This window comes from Boleophthalmus pectinirostris, unplaced genomic scaffold, assembly GCF_026225935.1.
Source record: "Boleophthalmus pectinirostris isolate CB_2022bp ecotype Guang Dong unplaced genomic scaffold, ASM2622593v1 HiC_scaffold_8, whole genome shotgun sequence".
In the NCBI taxonomy this organism is placed as follows: Eukaryota; Metazoa; Chordata; class Actinopteri; order Gobiiformes; family Gobiidae; genus Boleophthalmus; species Boleophthalmus pectinirostris.
Genome location: NW_026571515.1, coordinates 40,174,710 through 40,200,105, shown reverse-complemented (window position 1 = coordinate 40,200,105; position 25,396 = coordinate 40,174,710). Strand labels below are relative to the sequence as shown.

The following is a 25,396-nucleotide window of genomic DNA, read 5'->3' as shown; positions in this document are numbered from 1 at the left end:
TGAATGTGTGACAGTAGGGGGCAGCAGAGCATCAGTTCATGAACAGCTCTCTTCAGTAGGAGTGCTCCTCAGAGTAGGTGTGCCTCACAGTTGTTGCTGCTCACACTTTGGAGCTCCAGAGGGAGGTAGGGAACAGGATGTAGGAGATGGACCAGAGGAGGTAGTACACACAGGCCGGAGAGAAAGAAGAACAGAACACCATCACCACTCCTGCAAAACCAAAAGCTTCATTTTAGGTCTGTTGTATGTTTACAGTAGAATCTGAATACACTTTGTGCCACTGTCAGAGAACAACGTTTTTTTAACTAGGCACTTAAAAACCTTTCACTGATATTAAAGGTGCACTGCGCAACTTCTGGAAGAGCGTCTGCTGCCTACTTGTCCCCATTGAGATGTTATTGCTTTGCCTGGAATGTTCCCTGGTTTGACATTAAACATATTTATCTAGCATTTGTTCATTACAGGCATTTCTATTGCTCCTATTGCTCAAAAATACAATACTTCCTTCTGTGAATAGGGGCGACTCTCCACAGATCTGAGCTGTAATGTAGCGTAGTACTTTATCCTGTTTTCTTGTGATAGACTATAACTATGGCACATTCTACACCAGGGGTGTCAAACATATGGCCCGGGGGCAGGATCCGGCCCTCCAAGACCTTTAATCTGGCCACGGGCTGATTTTCTACTAAAATATTTTAATTATATTTTCTTTTAAAATATTGGTAATTTTCTGTGGTGTTTATCATAGCAGCGTCTCCAGCGTCTCTGTACGTGGCCCCTCCCACAAGAGCAGCACAAATGAAGACTTGTCTCTTTCCAAACGCTCTTAAAGGACGATCGTTTTGACTGTTGACCGTGACACCCTCATCAGCAAAATGACAAAAATGTGAAAAGTGGAGCCGAGTGAAGAATTTTCCAAGAAAAATTGACTTATTCCTATTTGCATAAAGTTCATGTTAAAACATTGTTTTGAAATTGCATTTTTCTTAAAGTTTCAGGTTGTTCATAAAATTATAATATTTTGTAAAAGAAAGAGTTCATCAATTCATCAAAAAAAAAGATTTGTGTAATAGATTTGTGTTTCTCTGCACAAATATTTGAACTTATTGTTATTTTTGGGGTTTATATGACATGAGTTTTCTGATCCAGCCCCTTTGGGATCAAAGTAGGTTGGATACGACCCCTGGACCAAAATGAGTTTGTCACCCCTGTTCTAGACAAAACAATAACATTTCAATGGAAACAAGCAGGTGGTGGATCCTCCTCTGAAATACTGTTACTACTAACTAATTACTACTACTACTACTATGTATGTTACATTCAGAATAGTGTATGTGTATACCTCCTGCATAGACGGCCTTCTTCCAGGCCTGAGATTCCAGGACGCGGTCGTGTGGGTAGAAAGTTTGGCTGATCATGAACAGGATCATGGGCACGGCGATTACACGGAGCAGAGCCATGTTTCCTCCAGAGAGCAGAGACGCACTGGCCACAATGGCAGACGAGTAAATACACGGAAGACCCCGGTACATGAATGGGATTCCTAGAAGAAACATATGTAGGTCGCATTTTAGGGCACTGTATTAGGATGGAAATAATATGGAAACGGCATAGTAACTGAGGTAACAAAAAGCAGACTCAAGACTCTATCACTATCTACAGTAGAATTTTATGTAAGTATCAAGTACGTGTCCCTCCTCTGGCGATTACGCCTCACTTAGAACATGCCTGGTTCAGCTGAGACTGCAGTGTGGATGCGGTTCCACTGTGGTGTGACTCTCACAGACAGCGTTGCTCTGCTGTGCTGTTTCAGTCAGTGCTTTTGAAAGCTCTTTGTGCAAGACCACATGTTCACATGATAACTACACATTTATTAAGGGAAAAGGCTGTGGTGGGCTCTGATGTCCCACCATAAAAGACTCAACAGAAAGAATCAGACTGGGGCACACACACCAGCACCTCCAGGCAGCATGTGTGCGCTCTGAGCTCATCTTATTACTGTCAGCTGTATGGAATACTCCCAGCCAACAGACTGGAGCTGCACCATGGGCTGTCTAAACCCAGGGTTAAACTCTCCTCAGATGATTCCAGATGACCCCATTCCGGGTCGGGTTCAAACAGTACATGTGCCTGCCTGGGCCTGATCTAAACTCTAATACCAATGTCATTTTAAAAAAAACACCTGAGAAGAAGCAGTTTTAAACGTACCACTGGAGTAGAAGCAGAGGCGGGCGAACACAGACAGGACGTAGCACATGCACAAGAGGTTGTCCAGGAGCTCGGGGGTTCTGAGGAGCAGAGATGTGGCGATGCCAAAGGTTGTGAAGTCTGCAAAGTCATCCAGCTTTGCTCCTGTCAATAAACAAACAAATGAGACTAATCCTTTTACAAATTAAACATTAGAAGGGCAGATACTACACTAGTCGCCAGACTTTAATGATGTTTTTTTAATGTTTGGCTTGGGGAAAATGTAATGCATGTGAACAGACAAGTAGCTCTCATGGCCTTATATCTGCCTGAAGAGAGGAGCCAACTACACTGAAACATAGTGACAGGTGACAGTTCACACCTTAGGGCAGTAGATGACACTATTAAATTTTCTATTGTGATAAACGTAGCTGGACAACAGAGAGATTACTGAAAGCTTTCATGAACATTATTACAGTTTATTATTTTTGTAGCAACAAAACTCATGAGTAGGGTTCTTGGGCACCCTAGTCTGGTGGTGTGGGTTAATGATGGGACTTTGTGGGATCTAAATCTTTTGGATTCATTCATGCCAAAGACAGGCTCATTTTATATTTATTTATATGACAGAAGCCAATGTGAGAACTCATAAAGCACAAACTAGGGATGTAACAATAACAGAAGTATTGTGATATCGTATCGTCAAAGGTCTCACAATAATATCGTGGACCATCACAATATATTGAATTATTATGTAAATAAATAGTTATGATGCAGCAATAGCTAAAAAAACTGAGGGAACTACATAGACCATGATCCTTTGCTCCTTTTCAGTACAGACTACATGAAGAAATAACTGTGATAAGCACTTTTAAATCTTCACTCTTTGGATTAGGGTTAGTCTTGTCAAGGCATTTTAAGAGGAAAAAGTAGCATGTTCACAGTTTTGTTAGCCTCCACAAAATATCACAATAAGTATCGTGTCGTGAGATGTATATTGTGAAAATATCGTACCGAAAGATTTGGATATTGTTACATCCCTAGTACAAACTAATGACAGAGAGAAAGGTTCTATATTATGCAAAACTGACTCTTGTGAGACATGTTAGAATGTTGTTACCTCCCCAAAACAATTGTAATTTGTTTTATTCACAGATGCTTGAGTAACCCTTTATTATTGTCTACATCTCCAAAGCTCAAAATGCTCTGTTCCAATCTGTGATGTCGTGTTATGGTAGCTTTCAAGTTAACATTTTCTTTTACCATTTGTTCAGCAGAGATTGGAAATGCCAAGGCTGAAATGATCCAAATAATTCTAGTGAAGATGTATGGAGTTTGGAGCACTTCCTGTATTAGCACATGACATCACAAGGTGTAACAGAGTGATTTCACTCTGACAGAAGAACTGTTTGTTCAGGGTTTGTGTGTTAAACAGGGCTGTGCATGAATGAGTTCAAAAGAACGCGTTCATTGAACACGTTCATTTTTCAGTGAACTTTGAACTGAACGCCACACATCTGTAAATCAAGAACTTGAAGGCGAATTTGTTCAAATTATGTGAGATGAACAACGTACATCACTGTGGGGTTCAATTAAACATTGGAATTTGTTTTCACCTGACGAGTGACAAGACCTGCTCACACTTAACCTTGCGAAACTACAGCCGTGCGTCAACACGAAGGTGGCTCCACTGACAGCTCTAGCGGAACGTACTGACTCTTGTGTTTCTCAACGGGAAAGCCGATCAAACTTGACAGGGAGCGTTTAGCCGCTTGTATTTACCTTCTGTACAGGATGACCACGGCAAATGCAAGGATTTCAAAAGTAAATTTCCAAGCACTAATTAACAGTTGTTCGGGACTTGGCTCTTTCACATGACACAGAACTGCCCAGGGAGCATGATGTGCTGATGGTAAATGCACAAATACAACAAAAGATTCATGCTCTCTGTGGATTTTCATGGGGTTATGCGCCTACGCTCATGTCAAAATACAGGATGAATCCTATTTTCTGAAATCTACACGTGCAGGACACACTGCTCCACATGTGCGTCTAGAGCATGCAGTGGAGCTGCCCTCACTCACTTTCAGTGCATTCTACCAATTACATGTCCAGAAGTTACAGTGACATCCCCTGTCACAGAAAGAACACATATAGACGTGTCCTTTAGTCCGACAGAAGCTGATGCATTATGCATTAGGAAAAAGCTGCTTTTTCCCAACGTTTACATTTATGCAAATTAGCCATGCGGTTTTCTTTTCTGTAAGACGTAAACAAATGTGTCAAAGCTGCATTAAACACATTATAATGTCAAAAGGACTGATGTGGCTCTAGAGTGCTTATGGTTCACATCTTGTAAAGTTGTTGTACACTGGAAGTCAAATAAGTTCAGCCTTTCATTTACATATCTCACCTAAAAATAAAATGAACTGAACTTTGAACTAGTTCATGAAAAGTGTGAACTTGCAAAACACTGGTGTAAAACATGTGTCAATGAAACAAAACACAACTCCAGGTCTGTTTGTGATAAGGAAACAACATTAGAGCATAGGACCTTTAAGGAATTGTTCAAAAGAGCCGATTCGGTCACAGACGTCACATCACTAGTGTGGGCTGAGAGCATGTGCATGTGATCTCATGAACACATTCTCTGCTGTGGTGGCTCTATGCCCTCAGCACCGCCTGTTTTCACCGATGAGGATGAGGTGACTCAGGCCAAACGAACCAGGCGAATTCCACCTCTCAGGGTCAACAATTTTAGCAATTTCAGACACGCAGAGGACCAAAGGGCAGGGATCATATGGACAATTGAAGTGTGGTCCTGTGGAATGAGGTGCTTAATCAGAATGGGACTGTTCATGTGACAAAATACATGGGGCACAACAACATTTACCTGCAAAGTCATGCAGAAAAACAAAGCAACTGAAATGTGCAGCCATGAGGGTTTGTCAAGCACCTGGCCACTATTTTAGGCACCAGTGAAAGTGTCAGCTAGCACACATCACCGTTTATTCTCAAAAGGAAAATAAACTATTATATATAATCTAGAAATATAATCAACAAGAAAGTGTAAATTATGGCCCAGGGACCAAAATAGACCATTTTCTGTGACCATCTTACTGATTAAATTGAATAGAAACTGCAAGTTTAACAATCCAGCACCATAACCTCAATATCCAACATTTTAAAGGTATATTATGAAACATTTCTGGTGGAGGGTCTGCCTCATGGAGATGTTACTGCTTTGCCTAGAATGCTCCACAGACATACTGTATATAAAAGGACAGAGCTCCCAGTTCTGTTGCCTCTGGATCCAACTCACTTTTATTTAGATATTTTCTTTGTAACTCAAGATATAGACATTAATAGCAGACAAATCAGGCGCTTTCTTTCCCCAAGGTCGTTCCACTAGTGTTAACAACAGGTATGACTGACAGCATTGCTAAGTGCTCGCACCTCTGGTTTTCAACATAACCTTGTGCAGCAAGATAAATTCTCACAATATATGTGAGGTCACAAACTTACGAGAATTCATCTTGAGATGCTCCCACTGTGCAGTTTAAATTTTAACCTGAGCAGTGGTCCAATCACAGGCTTCTATGAGCTCCAGGCCCACACCATAGACTGTATATTCTATGGCCTACATCAGACCTGGGCGTTGAACAGCTCCTGGGCCACATACGGCCCTTTGGTTCATTCTGACCAGCCTGTTTAAGCTCATTTGGAATTACAATATAAATATATTTTATCATTTTACCTCATGCATGGCTAAAGCTGCATTGCTTTTATTTTAGAGGTGTTTTTTTAAATGACATTTTTTGTAAGGCAACCTCACTTTTTCATCGTTTAGTCATAACATAAACTCTTACCAGTCTGACCAGCTCGTCTATACAATGATATTTACCGCTCTTTATGAAGAAATTCATTTTAATAATTAATAAATTAATACTATGCAGAATTGATTTTGGCCAATATTTTCTGTTTCTCATGAGGCCCCATGGAAAAAATAATTGCCCACCCCTGACCTTCACGAAGCAAAACAAACATGACGGCGTCAGCAGATGGTGATAGTGGCTTATAATGCCCTTAATGCACAAATTTGTATAGCAAAAATGTTTAAATAGATTTATGGACATGTTCCCTCTCCAGCAAGACACTTGTTTTAGTTTTACCTTGTGCAAGTTGGAGACACATTTGATCAGGTTTGGCTAAAAAGTAACTGGTGGGCGGGCACTTTGGGGTGGGTCAGCTCTAAGCATTCTGCTGCAAGTCCCTACCATTTCTAAACGCTCTCAGCAAGAGCCGTTCCAGATGGTGAATGTGTAGAACTCATTTCAGAGTGATAAAAATCAATCTGGCCTGAGCCAGGAAGGTTTAGTAGGGACCGGGCACTGCAATGCTGTGCATCAGGTGTTAACTTTAAAAGCCTCACTCTGGATTTTCTCTTTGGTTGCTATCATACTCGTGATCGGAATTCCAAATATGAACCCTACTTCCATATTCTCCCCATAACTGCAAGCCTTGATGAGCTTCCTTTGACTGGAGTCGAACTCTATGGGTGACATTACACTGACTCTTTATACAGTCTATGGTTGAGATGGATGAAAACCTGGTGATTTGTCAATTTATCTGAAACATTTGAGCTCTTTGACTAAATGTTACTATATTCATGAGCTTTACTGCCAGTTGCCCACATCATAAGAGCAACAGAGCTGTGCAAGAAAGACCCAACACTACTGGTTAAAAAATGACCAGTGTAATATTAACTAGTGTTAGCTAAAGTAAACAAATAACATTAACGTTTCGATTTTGAGAAGGCTAACAATAACATATCTTACTGATTAGCTCGTTTGAACACTGTTAATGAGTGAACACAATGTAAAAATCCTCACTCTGAGTTAAAACACATACAGTAAATGTTGACATCTATAGTTCCTGAGGTCCACGTGAACGTAGTATATGATTATGCCTTATTGAAGAACATTTCCATGGAGATAAGCAGGTGGTGGAGCAGAAAAGTAACCTAGTGCATCTTTAATGTTCCAAAACAGTAGCTGCAGAAAAAGGTTTGGACATGCCTGGCTTTGAATCTTTACTAACCTGACTCAGGATTCAAATAAAATGCTTTTCTTGGTCTGTCAGGCTTTGTTTACAGCTGTGTGGTTAAAACTAAGACAAAGTCAACACAAAAGTCTGCTGTAGTCCTGACCACCACAGAGCACTCACCCAGAGCCGAGCAGGCGTCCAGTTGCCGGGCAACAGCTCCATCAGCCAAATCCAACATGTATCCAATCAGAACGAGCCAACAGGCCGCGTGATGGTGCCTGGGAACAACACAGGAAGGTTTGGCTGTTTGGAGTGAATAGGTTCATTAGGTGTTTTGATGGTTGAAAGGCTCTTCTGGTCAGACCTGTATTGTTCTTTCATACCTCGACATTATGTTTGGCTATTTGAATTACTCGGTGTGATCTTCTAACAAATATAGAAAGTGTGACATTTCATTGCAGGTTACTTTTTAGTTTTTCAGTCATTTTAGCACAGTTTTTGAAACTTGATTTAGTTTAATCATTTGATTCAATCCTGTTTCTGAACAGAGGCACACCTGGTCATTTGGAACATTTCTCATCAGTTCTCACAGTTGTCAGGCTCTTTCTCAGAACACTGGACACAGCTCTCATTCACAAACACACATGATCAGTGAATTCACCTTGTTTGGTCAACACTACAGCTCTGTTCTCACTGGTAAAGGACTTTAGCCCAAACTCCAAAGTGAGTGAGAAAAACTGTAAGATTAAGTTGACAGTGCAGATCTTAAACATGTCAAGGAGCATTACATTTTTTTTCAATCACTTTTCCCTTTTCAGTCACTTTTAGTTTTCCTCAACAAAATTTTATTTCAGCAAAATTTGTTTTCTACTTCAAGATTTGAGCTGCAGACAGTTGAATAAAAAATGTCTATTTGTTTACAGGTTTTTTTAATCACTTTACCACATTTATCACCGGGAAATTTACATCTGCAAAACAACTTACACAAAATCTTAAACAGAATTTAAGTTTTCCCCCAAAAAAATAAAATTTCAGCAAAATGCAATTCTAAATTCAAAACTGATCGATCTTCTCCCAAAATCAAATTTTACCATCAAAATGTACAAACTCTAGTCATGTGTTTTTCTGAGCTCTTTCATTCATTTGAAAAAAAGCTTAGTTTTGGTTCTTGTCTCAGTGATCAAAGAGAATCACTGCTCTCTGTGCTCTCTAATGAGATCAGCAGAGAGCACAGAGAGCAGATTCTCCCTGTTTGACTCATGTATGAAATCCTTTGCTGATAGATATTTGATTTTGAGTTGCCGTTCTGTTTGAGTTTCTATGAATTTGATTTGAATGTGTTGAAAAAAACAGAGTGAATTCACTGATCATGTGTGTTTGTGAATGAGAGCTGTGTCCAGTGTTCTGAGGAAGAGCCTGAAAATGTGAGAACTGATGAGAAATGTTCCAAATAATTTGACCAGGTGTACCTCTGTTCACATACAGGTTTGAATCATATGATCAAACTAAACCAAGTTTCAAAAACTCTGCTAAAATTACTGAAAAAAACTGTAATTCTACTATTGCTACTGCAGTCTGTGTGTCAATATTATCTTTTATCGTTTACTTTTTCTTCAATATATCACACCTGGAAATGTGTTATTGTGACAATCCTAATTAAATGTGGAATTTTAATTGATTTGTGAAAAAGCACCAAAGATTCTTGTTTATATTGTTCCATTCTATTGCCTCTTGAGTGTGTCTGCATTGCTGCACTGACCCGTTGAGGCTGCTGAGGATGGAGGCCAGGCCCATGACCAGGTTGGCCACAGACAGGGCGTTAGCTGCATTCTTCCGGGCAAACTCTTTAAAGTGCAGCCCAGCGCGGTCACTCAGCAGCAGCTTGTTCTTGCACTGAAACACACCTGAGAAGCACACAGGAAGTTAGATTCTGAATGTATAAAAAAATCTATGATATTTTTAGGCTGATATGTAGGGTCAGTCTTGATTATTTAACTAAATTATGTCTTCCAACCTGTAACTTGGCCTGAGTGTGTCACCTGTTTATCACTATGGAGATAGTAGATAAATTTAATGCCAAACTGTGGAACATGTCATGCAAAGCAATAACATCCACAGGGAGACAAGCAGGCGGTGACCCTCCACCCAAAAAGTTACATAGTGCATCTTTTAAGTTGTATGCAGTTGTAGTTGTATTCTTTTCCTAGTTAAAAAAAAAGGTACAACTTACCGCTGATGTTTCTGTTATCAAACTAACATTCACACTATACTGAATACATTTTCAGTTGTCTAAAATGCATCAGAATACATTTGCTGCTTGTGTTCCTGGATCTTCATGCAGAAGAACATTGTACTCATCACTGTTGGGGAGTAACAGATTACATGTACCAGAGTTACGTAATCTGAGTACAAATTATGAGTAACTGTATTCAGTTACAGTTACTGTTTCAATGAGTGGTAATTAGATTACAGTTACTTTGTTGAAATAAATGAATTACACGGCAGTATTTTAAACTGATCTAAACCAGGTCTAAAACAGGTCTAAACGAGGTCTAAAACCAGGACTAAACCAGAACTAAAACCAGGTCTAAACTAGATCTAAACTAGATCTAAACCAGGTCTAGACCAGGACTAAAACAGGACTAAAACAGGATTTAACAGGACTAAACCATGCTGTGTGGACGTGTCTCCTCCTCTTCTATCAATTATACTTTTAATACGGTCAAGTAAATTGTGGGCTTTTTATTTTCTTTTAGCAGACAAAACATCTTATGTGAAGATTTCCTTGTCTTTGCTTCTTAGAAAATCAAGTAATCCAAAGTATTCAGATTACGTTACTCACTTTAAGTAATTTATTGGATTCCGTTACAAACTACATTTTGGAGTATGTAATCTGTAATCTGTAGGGGAATACATTTTAAACACTGGTACTCATTACAAAACCATAACATGCATGGTATAAAATATGAAACATGTAGCCTAAATGAGTAAAGGATCAAACACAAATGAACTGGAATGGGCACTAGCACAGTCACCATTCTCTACAGCAGGGGGCGCTCCAACTGTACAGCACATAATAGATGTGAGATCAATAATTCACTCAGACCTATACACCACTGAGCCAAGCCATTTGACTCTTCAAACAGTTCATAGCTTTTAGTATAATCAAAACAGTTGTCATAAGTAGTAGTAGTAGTAGTAGTAGTATGCATATTAGTTAGCCAGTGATATGCTGTCCTTAATCTTAAAGAGTTACTGTAAATTGTTCTAGTTTGATTCATTTAGGACAGAGTTTTGCATGTACGGTAAAAACAATGTTTAGTTACACAAATCAGCAGTCATAAAGGCCAACTGTCAGATGGTCTGACACAGCCATCAGCCTCTGCTCCAAAGCCAAAGCTAGATTTCAATCAAACCGACAAAGAAATCCTTGTTTTGTGCCTGCTCTATTTGACTGCATTATTGTGTCTCAAGTCATAGCACTGTCCCACAGAGCGCACACAATGACCGGCAATGATGAAATAATACAACATTTGCAATAGAATCCACTCAAATCACTTGTTTAAATACAGATTTGCCTCTGACTCCAAGTGACTCCTCATCTGAAAGAGAGGAGCAGGTGAGCAGAGCAACATCACATCCACAGAACGTATCACTTTTCTGATGTGGGGATCCATCGTCTGTTCGTTTCCATGGTTATGTTACTGCTTTGTCAGGAGTGTTCCACAGCATAGCATTAAACACAAAACACAATCCAATAGCGACACCACCAGGTCAAGTTACAGGTGGGTACTGTGAGGATTTTAAGATAAAATATAATAAATGAAAGAGTGTGTCCAAACTTTCGACTGGTAATGTTAGTGTAATTTCTAAAGAGCTATTGCTGAACTATACAAAGCAACTCTATCATCTCCATGGAGACAGGAGGATGATAACAGGTACAATAGTACAACTGGACTTTTATACAGAGAAATGAAAGGTCACATACAGATACAAGTGAGTGCATCAGCAGTAGGGCTGGATATCTTTAAGAAGTTGCCGATACAATACATATCTTGACATATAAGCCACAATACGATACATATACAATATAGTTCAAATTAACTGGATACAGTTCAATAAAAAATAAGGGATAAATCGTGGCTGTGATACTAAAAGTCTTTGTTAAACCACTTCTTGTGGAAAGTTCATATGAAACACATTAAAAAAAGTAAAAATGTCAAATGTGTTGCATAAACAAGTTTCCTTCCTCATGTCCAAACTATGGCCCGTGGGCCAAATGTGGCCCTCAGACAAATTTTTCTTGGCCCTCAGGCTTCCAGGTGAATTGGCCGAAATTACCTCGCATCAATTAAAAATAAACTTTTTTTTTTAAATCTACCTTGACAAAGTTTATATTTAATATATAAAGTAGTGTGTGGTTTTAAGGCTCTTAGCATGAATAAAGATTGATGGCTCATTCTAATATGTTAAACATGCACATATTTTAATTCTTCACTGCACTGAGCATCAGTCTACGGCCCTCGATCAGCCCTCTGCTTCATCTGTGTTTAGATATGTGGCCCTTGATGAAAAAGTTTGGACACCCCTGCTCTAAATAAACCACAAATCTGTAGCTGTAACTAAAACAATTGAGTAAAATATAATATGAGTAAAATACACCTGGCGATATATTGAAACAGCAGCCCACGATATCGATACTGTATGATCACATTAAATGATACAATATATCAATATTTTTGCACACCCCTAATCAACAGTGACATTTGTAACATAGAACACAGAACAATACAGGATCTGATGTGTCTAATATAGAATGTGGATTCCATTCCAGACCCCCACCAGAAAAGTTCCATAGTACATTTTTAATCTGCACCAGGCTTATCAGAAAATACCCCTCACTAAATAACACAGCAGTGACTTGGTGGAAAACTTTTAGTAGCCACCTCTTATGGTAGAAACAACTTTAGAGTCAGACAATGTGCCAAAAGTAACACGGAACCTGACAGCCGAAGGGTAAAGCCAGATGAGACACAAAAGTCAGTTAAAAGCAGGTCCCTGTTTCTGGACTACTGCCCCATTAGTGCAATGCATGATGGGAAGCAAACCGTTATGTAAGAGCTCTGCTTAGTTACCTGGTAACAATGATAGAGTTAATGACAAACAAAACATGTTTAGACTTAAAGAGCCAAAGTAACCAACGTAAAAGAGTACATCTGTCATTAGTGTAGTACTGCAAACAGAAGTAGGTATGAGCAATAATTACTATGTGTTACTACAAGTTATTTCCTAGGTGCGGTTTCATGTGAGCCTTGATGAACACCACGCTGGCATGTTACTTTCTTAAATAAAAACCTTTTAATTAAGCTCATACTTTGTACTGCCTGAATACTGACCCAGATACTGACTGAAAACAGCATTTATTTCCTTAAAACAAAACAAGACAAAACTGATCCAAATGTGTTCTGCAGCTGTTATTTATCTCTTAAGCAACTACAGAATAACTTCGTATGATTAAAAGTTCAAACATAATGAATACTTTGCCACAACAAGTCCTGTAAATACACCGAAGTATAATGTCCAACCAGGATATCAGCTGAACCGATATTTGGAAGCAAATATCTGATCCAGCAAATTTGTTTCAGTTCAGTATCAGTATGGATGCAGCCTGGAGTATTTACTGATTTTCTAGTTTGGCCTTTGTTTTCCAGCGCACCCTCCTCCCTATGTATCAGTCTCAGTTTTCTGTTTATAGGAGCTGCATGCCACTTTTGATTACCATATGATGATAAATTAGTTATGTTACTTTATAGTCTATTTATTTCAGTATTATTTGACCTGACATCTCTTATAACATGCAATAAACTGTAGAAACAGACCTAAAACTAATCTACAGAAGGAAAGGAGATGACTAAAGACAGGCCTACCAGAGGAGGGAGTCAGCAGGATCATGGTCGTCTCTTGGCAGCAACAGCAAACACCTGCAAGTTAACAAACAATACGGAACATTTTTCATTATAAAGACACCTATGAAACCGTAGCCTTGTCAATGAACAGCTAACAATGTCATTATAAGAGTAGATCAGTTACTCCGCCAACACCCCAGCGTCCATGTTGTTTGTCATTTGAACACTTTTTAAAGATTTAATGTCATTTGAGAGCTCCACCAAAGCAGCTTGCGCACTCTCATCAGAACCGAATTGAACTTATGCGCTTCTCCCGTGCATCTGCGCCATTTCCACCCGCGCAAAATAGCAGCCCAAGAAGTAAAAGCGCGCGTTTTATTTAGAAATGTCTCAAAATACCTATTCTTACCTGTGAAAAGTCCGTGAAAAAACTGTTTATTGCTGTTTAAAGTGATGGAGACGTACAAATCAGCAAGTGTACGCAGGATTTTGTAGTAAGTGACTGGAAAATTTAACAGTTTTTGACGCAAAATTGGCGTAAAATTGCGCAATGGTGACGGTAGAAGCAATAGCTGGCTTTTACCTGTTGATGCTCCGTGCGCGTTCTTATAGGGCGCATGAGGATACAGGCACCAGAATATTCCAGCGGAAGTGACGCCCCCATGTGGTCTTTTTTATTTTTTTTCTCTCCTCGAATGTTCCTGCCTCTCGACCAAAAAAAATAAATAAAATAATAATAAATAAATAAATACTACTACTACTACTACTACTACTACTACTACTACTACTACTACTAATAATAATAATGCATAAAAAATAAATAAAATATATAATATATATATATATATATATATATATATATAATATATATATATATATATATATATATATATATATATATATATTTACATTAAATAAATAAAAAAAATACATGAAATAAAATAAATACAATAAAAATAAATATACTAGTACTACTTCCACTACTTCTACAACTACTACTACTATAATAATAATAATAATCATAATAATCATAAAATAAATAATAACTATTATTATTATTATTATTATTATCATACATTTGGAAAATCCTTTCCAGTATGTATTGTGCATTAACCGGAAGTCCGAAATTCGTGATGCATGTATGGAAATGGGTTATTATGCTTGAGCAGTCCAAATGAATTCTGACGGATGTTTTTTCCAGGATAAGTGTTTCTAGATTTGACTATTTACAATAATAAAAGAGATGGAGGATGGTTTCTTCTTCGTTATGGCAAAAACTGCAATATGTTTCAGTTTCCTTGAATGTGTCTATGAGTAAATCCATCCATCCATCCATTTTCTTCCGCTTATCCGGGGCCGGGTCGCGGGGGCAGCAGTCTAAGCAGGGACTCCCAGACTTCCTTCACCCCAGACACGTCCTCCAGCTCCTCCGGGCGAACCCCGAGGCGTTCCCAGGCCAGCCGAGAGACATAGTCCCTCCAGCGTGTCCTGGGTCTTCCCCGGGGCCTCCTCACCCTATCTCTAAGGGAGCGCCCAGCCACCCTGCAGAGGAAACTCATTTCGACTGCTTGTATCTGCGATCTCGTCCTTTCGGTCATTACCCAGAGTTCATGACCATAGGTGAGGGGAGGAACGAAGACTGACCGGTAAATCGAGAGCTTCGCCTTTCGACTCAGCTCCCTCTTCACCACAACGGTACGATACAGTGACCGCATCACTGCAGACGCTGCACCGATCCGCCTGTCAATCTCACGTTCCGTCCTCCCCTCACTCGTGAACAAGACCCCGAGATACTTGAACTCCTCCACTTGAGGCAAAGACTCCCCACCCACCCAAAGAGGGCAAGCCACCTTTTTCCGGTCGAGAACCATGGCCTCGGACTTGGAAGAGCTGATCTTCATCCCAGCAGCTTCGCACTCGGCTGCAAACCGTCCCAGTGCACATTGTAGGTCCTGGTTCAATGGAGTCAACAAGACAACATCATTTGCAAACTGCAGAGATGATCCTGTGGTCCCCAAACCAGATCCCCTCCGGCCCCTGACTGCGCATGAGTATGAGTAAATTGGTAGGGTAAATTTTGTGAATTATTTTCCATTCTTCTCTCAAACTGAAAGCACTCTGTTCCAGCTTGTGACATCATGTGGTAATACAGGAAGTGCTCCACTGTGTTTTTAAACTCCATATACCTTCACTAGAATCATTTGGATCATTTCAGTTTTGGAATTGCCAATCTAAATAAAAGGTAAAAGGAGCGATTAACTTGAAAACCACCTCCAGATGACATTACAAGGTGGAACAGAGCGTCTGACCTTTGGAGATGTAGACAGACTCATAGTAAAGAATACCTCAAACATGTGTAAATGAAACAAAACACAACTTCAGGTGTGTTTATGGGGAGGTAACAACATTCTTACATGACTTAAAGCTCACAAGAGTCAATTTTGCATAATATAGGAACACGCAGTCTAGAGTCTTTAGGCTACATTTGCGTTTTGGATCAGATTCTATAGCTTTCTGGCTGCTCTCGTCCCTTGTATGACCCTGGTACTTCTCGTCCTGTGTCTCCTCGGTGAAGAACTGTTTGCATAAGCGGTTGTACTGGCAGTCTCTCACACGAACCCTTTAGAAAATAAGCAAAGACTGAAACAACTTAGAAAAACATACATTCTTGTCTATTTTCAGGTGTAAATAGACAACTTTAATGTCATACTGTGGAAAATTTAAGGCTAAGAAATAACATTTAAAGTGATGGCCGTCCACAGAGATATATAGTAGAAAACCAGCTGAGTGACTCTGGTGTTAAAATGTTTCTTTAGTGAATTTGTGGAATATACAGTCATGCAAAACTAAAAGCAACATCGTAAACAGTAAAGTTTATTCATTCAAAAAGACAGGAACAGTGCACAAAAATGATTTTTGTACAAAAATGAATTTTGTTTGTATTTAAGAAATCCTTTATCATGTAAATAAATATTGTGAAAAATATTAAGCTCAAAATTGACCTCTGACCTTTCTTACAAACCGAACACCTGAATGGTTTTTCCCCTGTGTGTGTCCTCATGTCTTTGGAGAGTAATCTTGTAGGCAAATGTTTTCTTACAAACCAAACACCTGAATGGTTTCTCCCCTGTGTGTGTCCTCATATGTGTTTTGAGAATCATCTTTTGGGCAAATGTTTTCTTACAAACCGAACACCTGAATGGTTTCTCGCCTGTGTGTCCTCGTATGTTTTGAGAGTTATCTTTTGCGCAAATGTTTTCTTACAGACCGAATACCTGAATGGTTTCTCCCCTGTGTGAGTCCTCATGTGTTTTGAGACTAGAACTATGAGAAAAAACTCTTACAAACTGAACACCTGAATGGTTCCTCTCCTGTGTGTGTCCTCATATGTGTTTTGAGACTAGAACTATGAGAAAAAACTTTCTTACAAACCGAATACCTGAATGGTTCCTCTCCTGTGTGTGTCCTCATATGTGTTTTAAGATAAGAACTATCTGCAAAGTCTCTTACATACTGGGCAGCTGAATGGTTCCTCTCCTGTGTGAGTCCTCATGTGTTTTGAGACTAGAACTATGAGAAAAAACTTTCTTACAAACTGAACACCTGAATGGTTCCTCTCCTGTGTGTGTCCTCATATGTGTTTTGAGACTAGAACTGTGAGAAAAAACTTTCTTACAAACTGAACACCTGAATGGTTTTTCCCCTGTGTGTGTTCTCATATGTATTTTAAGATAAGAACTATCTGCAAAGTCTTTCTTACAGACTGGGCAGCTGAATGGTTTTTCCCCTGTGTGTGTTCTCATATGTATTTTAAGATAAGAACTATCTGCAAAGTCTTTCTTACAAACCGAACACCTGAATGGTTTTTCCCCTGTGTGAGTCCTCATATGCCTATTGAGAGTAACCTTTTGGGCAAATGTTTTCTTACAAACCGAACACCTGAATGGTTTCTCCCTTGTGTGTGTCCTCATATGTGTTTTGAGATTAGAACTATCTGCAAAGTCTTTCTTACAGACTGGGCAGCTGAATGGTTTTTCCCCTGTGTGAGTCCTCATATGCCTATTGAGAATAACCTTTTGGGCAAATGTTTTCTTACAAACCGAACACCTGAATGGTTTGTCCCCTGTGTGAGTCCTCATGTGTGTTTTGAGACTAGAACTATGAGAAAAAACTTTCTTACAAACTGAACACCTGAATGGTTCCTCTCCTGTGTGAACTCTCCTGTGTCTTTTCAGTTTATATTTAGAGCCAAATCTCTCTTTACAAACAGAGCACTTGTGTTTCCTCCTCTCGGGTCCTTCACCAGTTCCTGACATGTCTGCATTGTTCACAGTGGCTCTGGTCTCTGGTGCACACTTGTATTTGGGGGACAGACGTGGGTTTTGTGCAGTGGTGCTTCTGGCTCTAGTCTCTTGGTTATTGTGGTCTCCATCAGCCCCTGTGTCCATGTGTGCAGGTGAACAGCTGAGTGGAGCTCTCCAGTCTTCATCACTGTCAGTGTCAGAAGAGAGTTCTGTGTCTCCCTCAGTCTCTGAGTGGACGTGTATCTCTGTTCTGATGTCCTCTCCCTGTGTGTCCTCTCTGTGGACGTGTATCTCTGTTTTGATGTCCTCTCCCTGTGTGTCCTCTCTGTGGACGTGTATCTCTGTTTTGATGTCCTCTCCCTGTGTGTCCTCTCTGTGGACGTGTATCTCTGTTCTGATGTCTCCTCCCTGTGTGTCCTCTCTGTGGACGTGTATCTCTGTTCTGATGTCCTCTCCCTGTGTGTCCTCTCTGTGGACATGTATCTCTGTTCTGATGTCCTCTCCCTGTGTGTCTTCTCTCTGCTCAGTTTGTCTTTGTAGAAGCAGTGGGGACTCTTCTGTCTTCACACTCACAGTGCTAAATTCTGGGACAGACCTGAAGAATATAAGATACATTTGTATATTTCAGACCCAATCTGAATATTTGTAATGGAAATGAATAACAATGAATGAATAACAACATAAAGAGTTGCGGTTTTAAAGTGTCTGAGACTCACACTTGCAGCTGTTCTTCCCCCTGTTTGATGTTGGGTTCTTCTTGGTTCTGTGGAGTCAGACCAGGACTCAGAGAGGGGAGCTGGGCAGCTGCAGGAGACAAAAGAATACACACTTGGGTCAGTCTATATGAAATCAGCCGCTCTCCCCTATGAGCCATCTCAGATTCGGCTGAAAAAATTTCTAAAAAATTCTAAAATTACCAAATGAAAGAATCTCAAATTTTAGCTCAACCCCTTCAGTCGTTCCTGAGTTATGGCCCACTGAAATTTTGGGGCCATTCTCACTTTTTCGAAAGCCTTAATTTACAAGCACGTTTGAGAGACCAAAACTTCATAAAAAATACAGCTAGAAAACTGAATTGTTGTAGATTCTTGGTCATAGATTCTGAGTCTGTTGTCAAATATCGTGTATCTTTATTAAGGAGGGCGCTGTGGGCCCCAAAATCTCACATTTGGTTGCCCCTCAATTTATTTATTTTTTTTAATTTTTGAGGTCCAAGGTCTATTTACTCCAAGCAGATATTTACAAACTCAGTCCTAAATATGGTGACAGACCAAATGTGATCTTTTTGGCCCCTTCTTTGGAGCCTCGGTTCCCCATGTGGGCACAGTTAGATGTTGATCCGTTTTTTACCAGAGAAACTTTGGGATATTTTGATTAGTTTAAAGTAATAAAAACATCTAACTATTAATTTCATTCATTTCAAACGAAATTTCTGAAAATTAACTCTCACAGGTCATTTTCGGTGGAGCTTAGGTACTTTTCCTCCTGCTAGAAAGGTTCAATTATCTTTAATAGACTTAAAGACTAATGGCTTGTTATAAGGGAAAACAGTTGGAGATTATTCGTGGTACATTGCTTGTGATGGTTTTGGTGGCACAGTAAAAAGCTTGGCTGCAAGGACAAGTCTTCAGACAACTGACACCAATCAAATATTGACCTCACTCCAGATGTTTGAGTGAGCTTCACAAAACATAAAGAATGTAAAGTTTTCCTTTACAAGCTCTAAAGACATTATAAACCATGAACTTACTTTCAAACTAGAAGTGCGCTATAGCAAGACAAAGACTGTGAATGGTTCTAGATCACACCACAGATTCGTTTCGGTGTCAAATGGAAAATTAGAAATGAGGAGAATATCTCAAGATCATTTATGTACTGAAGTGTCAGTTTCTGAAATACAAAATGAGATGTGCAGATATCTCTCTGTACCAGCCATGTCAATACAGTGCATGTATTTATGACATCAGGTGGTTCATTGGGAATATTTCAGAGCGTTCAGATGAACATGGTGATGTCTATGTGAGATTCATGAATGGAGACGACAGAACCCTTATGTGGCCTCCTGAACATCAGTAGAACCATGCTGGGTCCCATTTCAGCACATAATCTGTTGTATTAAGGTTCCAGAAATTCAGGGAAGAAGAGCACGAAATTATCACCTTGACACTGCAGATTATGACAGGATCCAAAAATTACTTCTGAACTTCATTAGTAGTTAGGAACACTTAGTGTGCAAGATACCAATATAGATGATGTGGCATGCAGGTGGCAAAGGTGCCAGAATGAGCACTTTTTTCCAGTATGTTGGTATTTTCTGCTGAGGGTTTTTTCACACTGATTTTTTAAAATGTAATTTCTAGCAGTTGAACAAATAACAGACCAGATTACTGTATTTTGGTCATTTTTGTGTCAATATCAATTTTTTCCTTGTTAATGTTACTGCCTTCTTGTAATTTTTTTGTGCAAATGTATACACTTATAGTGGAACTGAAAGCCACTGGTTATAGAATCAGAGTATTCCAGTTGTAATTTGCCTTTGATCAGTTTTCATGAATATTATCTTAACTTTTGTTGCTTTACTTATACACCATGAAAAGCTGTCTCTTTGTGAGATAATAAATTATTTTCCAATCTTTTCAAATAAAAATAAAATAAATAATGCAAACAAACCTTTTTTCATAATTTTGTACAGAGTTAATAGTTGAATTTTCTCAAAGGATTAATAACACTTTTCCAAGCAATGTACCAGAAATAATCTCCAACTGTTTTCCCTTATAACAAGCAAATAGTCTTTAAGTCTATTAAAGATAATTGAACCTTTCTAGCAGGAGGAAAAGTACCTAAGCTCCAACAAAATGACCTGTGAGAGCTCATTTTCAAAAATTCCATTTGAAATGAAGGAAGTTAATAAAATATGTTTTTTATTACTTTAAACTAATCAGAATATCCCAAAGTTTCTCTGGTAAAAATTTGATCAACATCTAACTGTGCCCACATGGGGAACCGAGGCTCCAAAGAAGGGGCCAAAAAGATCACATTTGGTCTGTGACCATATTTGGCACTCTACACCAACCACATGAAAGCTCAGAAAAGTGTGAGATTGTTGTCAGAAATGGTCATTCTCTCAAATATTCAGGTCCAACAGTTAGTTTGTAAACATCTGCTTGGAGTAAATAGATCTTGGACATCAAAAATTGAAATAAAAAATTGAGGGGCAACCAAATGTGAGATTTTGGGGGCCCACAGCTCCCCTCTTTATAAAGAGACACAATAATATAATAAGATTCAAAATCTATGACCAAGAATCTACAATAATACAAATTTTCTGCTTCCTAGCTCTATTTTTTATGAAGTTATGGTGTTCAAACGTGCTTATAAATTAAGGATTCCGAAAAAGTGAGCATGACTCCAAAATTTCAGTGGGCCATAACTCAGGAACGACTCAAGGGATTGAGCTAAAATTTGAGATTCTTTCATGTGGTAATTTTAGAAATTTTTAGATTTTTTTTTCTGGCAAATCTGAGATGGCTCATAGAGGAGATTCCTTGAAAACGACTGACGCACTTGCACGTGCAGTCTTGTGACATGAACTCTGTGAACTTGTCGGTAGTTTTCTACTTTAAGGCTGATGGGGTGTCTTTTCTGTCCATGAAGTTGTAAATACGTTAGATTCAATATCTGAAGTGATTTGGAGTCATACAGGTTCTTCTGCCGTTAGACTCATGGCGCACGTTTCTCACGAGCTTTTTTCTGCATCATATGCATTTTTCATATCTTTTTTAACACCTATAGGCTAAAAACAGGATTCATACGATCCAGAAGACTTACCGGTTCTGACAAGGACGACTCTCGGGCTTAGGGCCCTCAGAGCCGAGTCCAGGAGCCGCTGGAGCCGCTGGGTCTCTTGTTTGGAGCGGCGTAGCTCCTCTTCCAAGTCCGCTGTGGTGCTCTCTAACGGCGCACATATGTCCTCCGCACCAGCACCCAGCCGCTCCTCCACAAAACCTCTAAATAATCTGGACATAATGAAAAGTGTTGTGAGTGTGCCACGGCTCTGCTCACCGGTGCTGCTTCCGTTAGCGGTTTGTAAAGTTACGGGCTGTGTTTCTGTCCAACGGTCACTTCAAATCTGTGTTGCTAATTTGGTTCAGAACTGCTTTGAACAGAAACAAACTGTTGTTTTGACTGTTGTTTCAGTTCTTGTTTTGTTTGGAGCTTTTAGCCTGACACTAGAGTTTACAGAACGAACTAAATGTTCACATTAGCATAAATAAATCGCAACAGTTGTCGAGTTCGCGCCATGGCTCGCGCTCAAACACTCTAGGAGCACGGGGGCGTGTTGCTGCCACTCACTGGTGGTGCGTGGTACTGCAGTAGAGAGAAGCTCACACTTTGGAATGGAGATGATTGACACATCCAGAGCTCTGGAATGATTTGATGAGAGGTTTGGTCCGTGTTCAGATAGAGGAAGTTTTTGTTTGTAAAGCATCTGAAGACTATATCAAGTAATAACGTATCATGAGTGTATCACATGCATATATTAAATACTGAAATGATATATTTGTTTGACTAATACACCTTGAGTTGCTTAGCCACTGAAATCCTATGTATATTTAAAGGTACCACTATGTGAAACATGTATGCTTTTAAGGTAATCTTTGTGCAGGGATATAGTTTGTGTCCTTTTAAGGAAATCCATTGTAGAGCAGCAGCAGTGGAGATGGTTCGGCCTGGTGCGAATCCAAACAAACTGGCAGTGATTTACATTTGGCTGCTGTCATCCCCCCCGACCCTGAAAGGAATGCAGAGAAACCCCAAGGAAGATTCAAGATGTGCATCGGCTCCACCTATATTTGCATATTCATATGGATGTTTTATATTTCTGGGTTAATGGATGCACAGGCGTTCAGATCGCCTGATGTAAGTCCTGTGTAGCTGTAGGCCATCAGGGGTAGTGATTTGACCCAGAGCTCTGTAATAGAATTGTATTGAATAAGGAATCAATTCTTTTTGCTTTTAATCGATCAATTCCAGTGGTCATTTTTGGGAGAATATGCTTAATGGATTTTTGAACATGCCTAACACATCTCTTAGACTAGAGTGAAGAGGAAAGCAATTTTAGAAGCATTCTCATTTCCAAAGTGTAGTGACTCTTTTTGGTACTTTGAACAAAGCACAGTGTGTCAGTAGTAGTGATGGTAGTAGTATCTAAAATAACTACTAAAGAGAAATCACTTAATATAAAGGAATCCAATGATGCTTTTCATTGCTTTTCACTGCCGAACACTATGACTGACACACACACATCCGTCTGTGACATATGCTACTACTTGTAGGCCTATATTTGACTTGACTTAGACTTGTCCGAGACTTGAGGTCAAAGACTTGAGACTTACTTGACTCACTTCCAAAACAATGACTTGGTCTCACCTCTGGAAACACCAACTGAACTAAATGAGTAGTGAAGACAGGACTAAATGGGCTGTTGGGATAGTAGTGTCATTTCAGCTTCTAACTGCTGATTGCTTATTATCTTCTGTTAAAAACAGAAACGTGCACCATATGTAACGATAATATTCAGGATCTGTCTTCACACACAGCCCTGGACACTGGGAAAGACCTGCAAAATGAATAAAAACTAAATCTAGTATAAAATAAAACAAAACTAACTGTAAAAATTCAAATTCATTTGTGTGGTTTAAACATTGTGGACAGGATGAAAAGGAGTCAAAGAATCATACACTCAGTTAGACCAGTAAGTAAACATATAATTGATTATTTACGAGTAAATTCAAATTGAATATCTTTATTTATCTGTAAAAAAGGCAGACTAAACTCTTGATTCACCAGTTTAATCCGTATTTATACAAACACATTGTTTTCCTACTTTTTTCCATATAAATAGCTGTTTTTGCACTAACTCCTGTGCAGCTGTATCTTGTGAGTGCAGTTTGGGTCGGTCGGAGATACGTAATAGTTTTGAGAGCTTTTTACCAGACAACTTTATAGTCGACGTGGGTTTAGAACAAAAATCATTTCTTTCGTCCACTCCAGCCCTTCAGATTACAATGTCAATTTGACTGTGACATCAGCCCGAGCAGCACATATTGACCTGGCCTATATATTCCAGTAGCATAGAGCAGAGGTGGGACTTGCAGGTCGTGACTTGGACTCTAGTCAGACTTGAGTCACTATTTTTAGGGACTTGAGACTTGACTTGACTTGGACTTGATGGGCCAGTGACTCAAGACTTGAAAGACTTGGACTTGCCTGTCTTTGACTTGGGACTTGACTCGGACTTGAGGTCAAAGACTTGAGACTTACTTGAGACTCGCAAAACAACGACTTGGTCCCACCTCTGGCATAGAGTCCTCTGTGCTTAACCTGTACTCACGCTCTGTACAGCTGCACGTTCTCACATTATGGAGACATGTTTTATTAATGGAACAGCTGAAGGGCTCATGGTAGAGCTGTAGTCCTTTAGTCGTTCACTTTATTAAACTCTTGATGGTGTCGAATAATCATGTTATGTTGATTATAAGGATTAATATGGTACAATAACAGAAAAGGAGAACTTGCTCAAGAAATCTGGCTTTTTTTTCTTTTTTGTATTTAGGCTTATATGTAAAAAGACAGATTGAACTCACAATGCCCAAGTTTGATCTCTTTATTTACTCAGTTACTCTCTTTATTTACTCAGTTTCCCACTACTTTCTGCATAATTTGTTGTTTTTGCATAGACTCCCGTGCCGTTGTAGTCGGTTGTAGTGATGAAAGCAGTTTGCAGGTTTGAGAGCTTTTGCCATAAATGCAAAATCATAATATTTATTTGAACGCAATTGGACCATAAAGAGCGGACTTACCTGGAACTACAACAGGTGAGCTCATTTGTGCTGTTAAAAAACTTCATCTTAAGTAATATTACTGTAGTTCGCATTAGCCAAGCGAAAGTCAAACACCTAAACAGAACCATGAACGCCCGTATTGAACACGGGCTTCGGAAAATATATTGCTTTAATCCATTTTGTATTTTTTCTTGGGTTTTCAGACTTAGAACTGAACTTGCCAATTCCTTGTGTCACCATGGTAACTGCTGAACATTCTGCCATAGATATATATGTAGTACTTGCCCACTGTGATGTCACCACAAAGTATCAATCAAGCACCGATAAGGCCTATGTAGAAAAGTGATTTATCAGCTTTTCGTGTTAAATTTTCAGTCTTTTATTGCTCAGATCTGCTTAAAGGTGCACTGTGTAACTTTTTGGTTGGGGGTCTTTATTGTTTACTTTATTGTTTCTGTGGATATGTCATTGGTCTTCTTTGAATGTTCCTTGCATTTATTCAATTGCAGGTGGTTTTATTGCGCAAAAATATCTAGGAAAAACAAGACTTTCTGACTGTGAGTGGGGTTGCCTCTCCACAGATCCGACCTGTAATTTGGCCTGGTTTGGTCTCCAGGATGACAGAAAGGTTTAATGACACACTGTGAAACACTGAAACATAAAAAAAAAAAAAAAAAGCACCAAAGTGACACAACGCACCTTTAAATCACAAATGCCGTTTTGGTCAATGACAAACCAAGAGTTACAAATAGCACATGAATTTTGATTTTATTTTAAGAAACACCAAAAGCGGGGAAATTTTACAGTCATGTTGTCCTTAAACAATGGATTATGTTACATGTATTTTTCAGAAAGGAAGATTTCAACCATCAGAGCGCCACCTAGAGTCGACAAACAGTAATCAACCTCGTAACAGTGGCAGTTTCCCAAAGAATCCTGGAGCAATTACAGCAAGTATAGAATCAAACATGTTCCACCTTTGCTCTCTTCTTTTTATATTTACAGTTACAGGATGGCCTCCTTCCACATGAAATGTTATTGGAGCTAAGACTTGGTTGAATAAGACCAGTTTCTAAGTAGTACTGATGACCCAGGGTTGAAAAGATCG

General features: G+C 39.3%; 2 protein-coding genes and 1 long non-coding RNA gene across 3 annotated transcripts; all 3 read right to left on the bottom strand.

Annotated features, from left to right (window-relative positions):
* Window positions 1-19: 19 nt before the first annotated feature.
* Window positions 20-13,676, bottom strand: tmem269 (transmembrane protein 269). The gene is made up of 7 exons (XM_020923934.2): window positions 13,549-13,676; window positions 13,161-13,214; window positions 8,993-9,137; window positions 7,414-7,511; window positions 2,209-2,352; window positions 1,343-1,543; window positions 20-210 (listed from the first exon to the last, which is right to left on the bottom strand). Exons 2-7 carry the CDS (start codon window positions 13,183-13,185, stop codon window positions 101-103), a joined length of 723 nt encoding a protein of 240 aa, XP_020779593.1. The 5' UTR covers window positions 13,186-13,214; window positions 13,549-13,676; the 3' UTR covers window positions 20-100.
* A 2,969-nt stretch (window positions 13,677-16,645) lies between these two features.
* On the bottom strand, window positions 16,646-17,626 carry LOC129407188 (gastrula zinc finger protein XlCGF7.1-like). The gene has a single exon (XM_055165945.1). It carries the CDS (start codon window positions 17,585-17,587, stop codon window positions 16,646-16,648), a length of 942 nt encoding a protein of 313 aa, XP_055021920.1. The 5' UTR covers window positions 17,588-17,626.
* Window positions 17,627-17,858: 232 nt separating this feature from the next.
* Window positions 17,859-21,374, bottom strand: LOC110159405 (uncharacterized). Its single transcript, XR_008633653.1, has 3 exons — window positions 21,272-21,374; window positions 18,160-18,247; window positions 17,859-18,038 (listed from the first exon to the last, which is right to left on the bottom strand). It is a non-coding gene; the product is annotated as an uncharacterized LOC110159405 (long non-coding RNA).
* Between the last annotated feature and the right edge of the window lie 4,022 nt (window positions 21,375-25,396).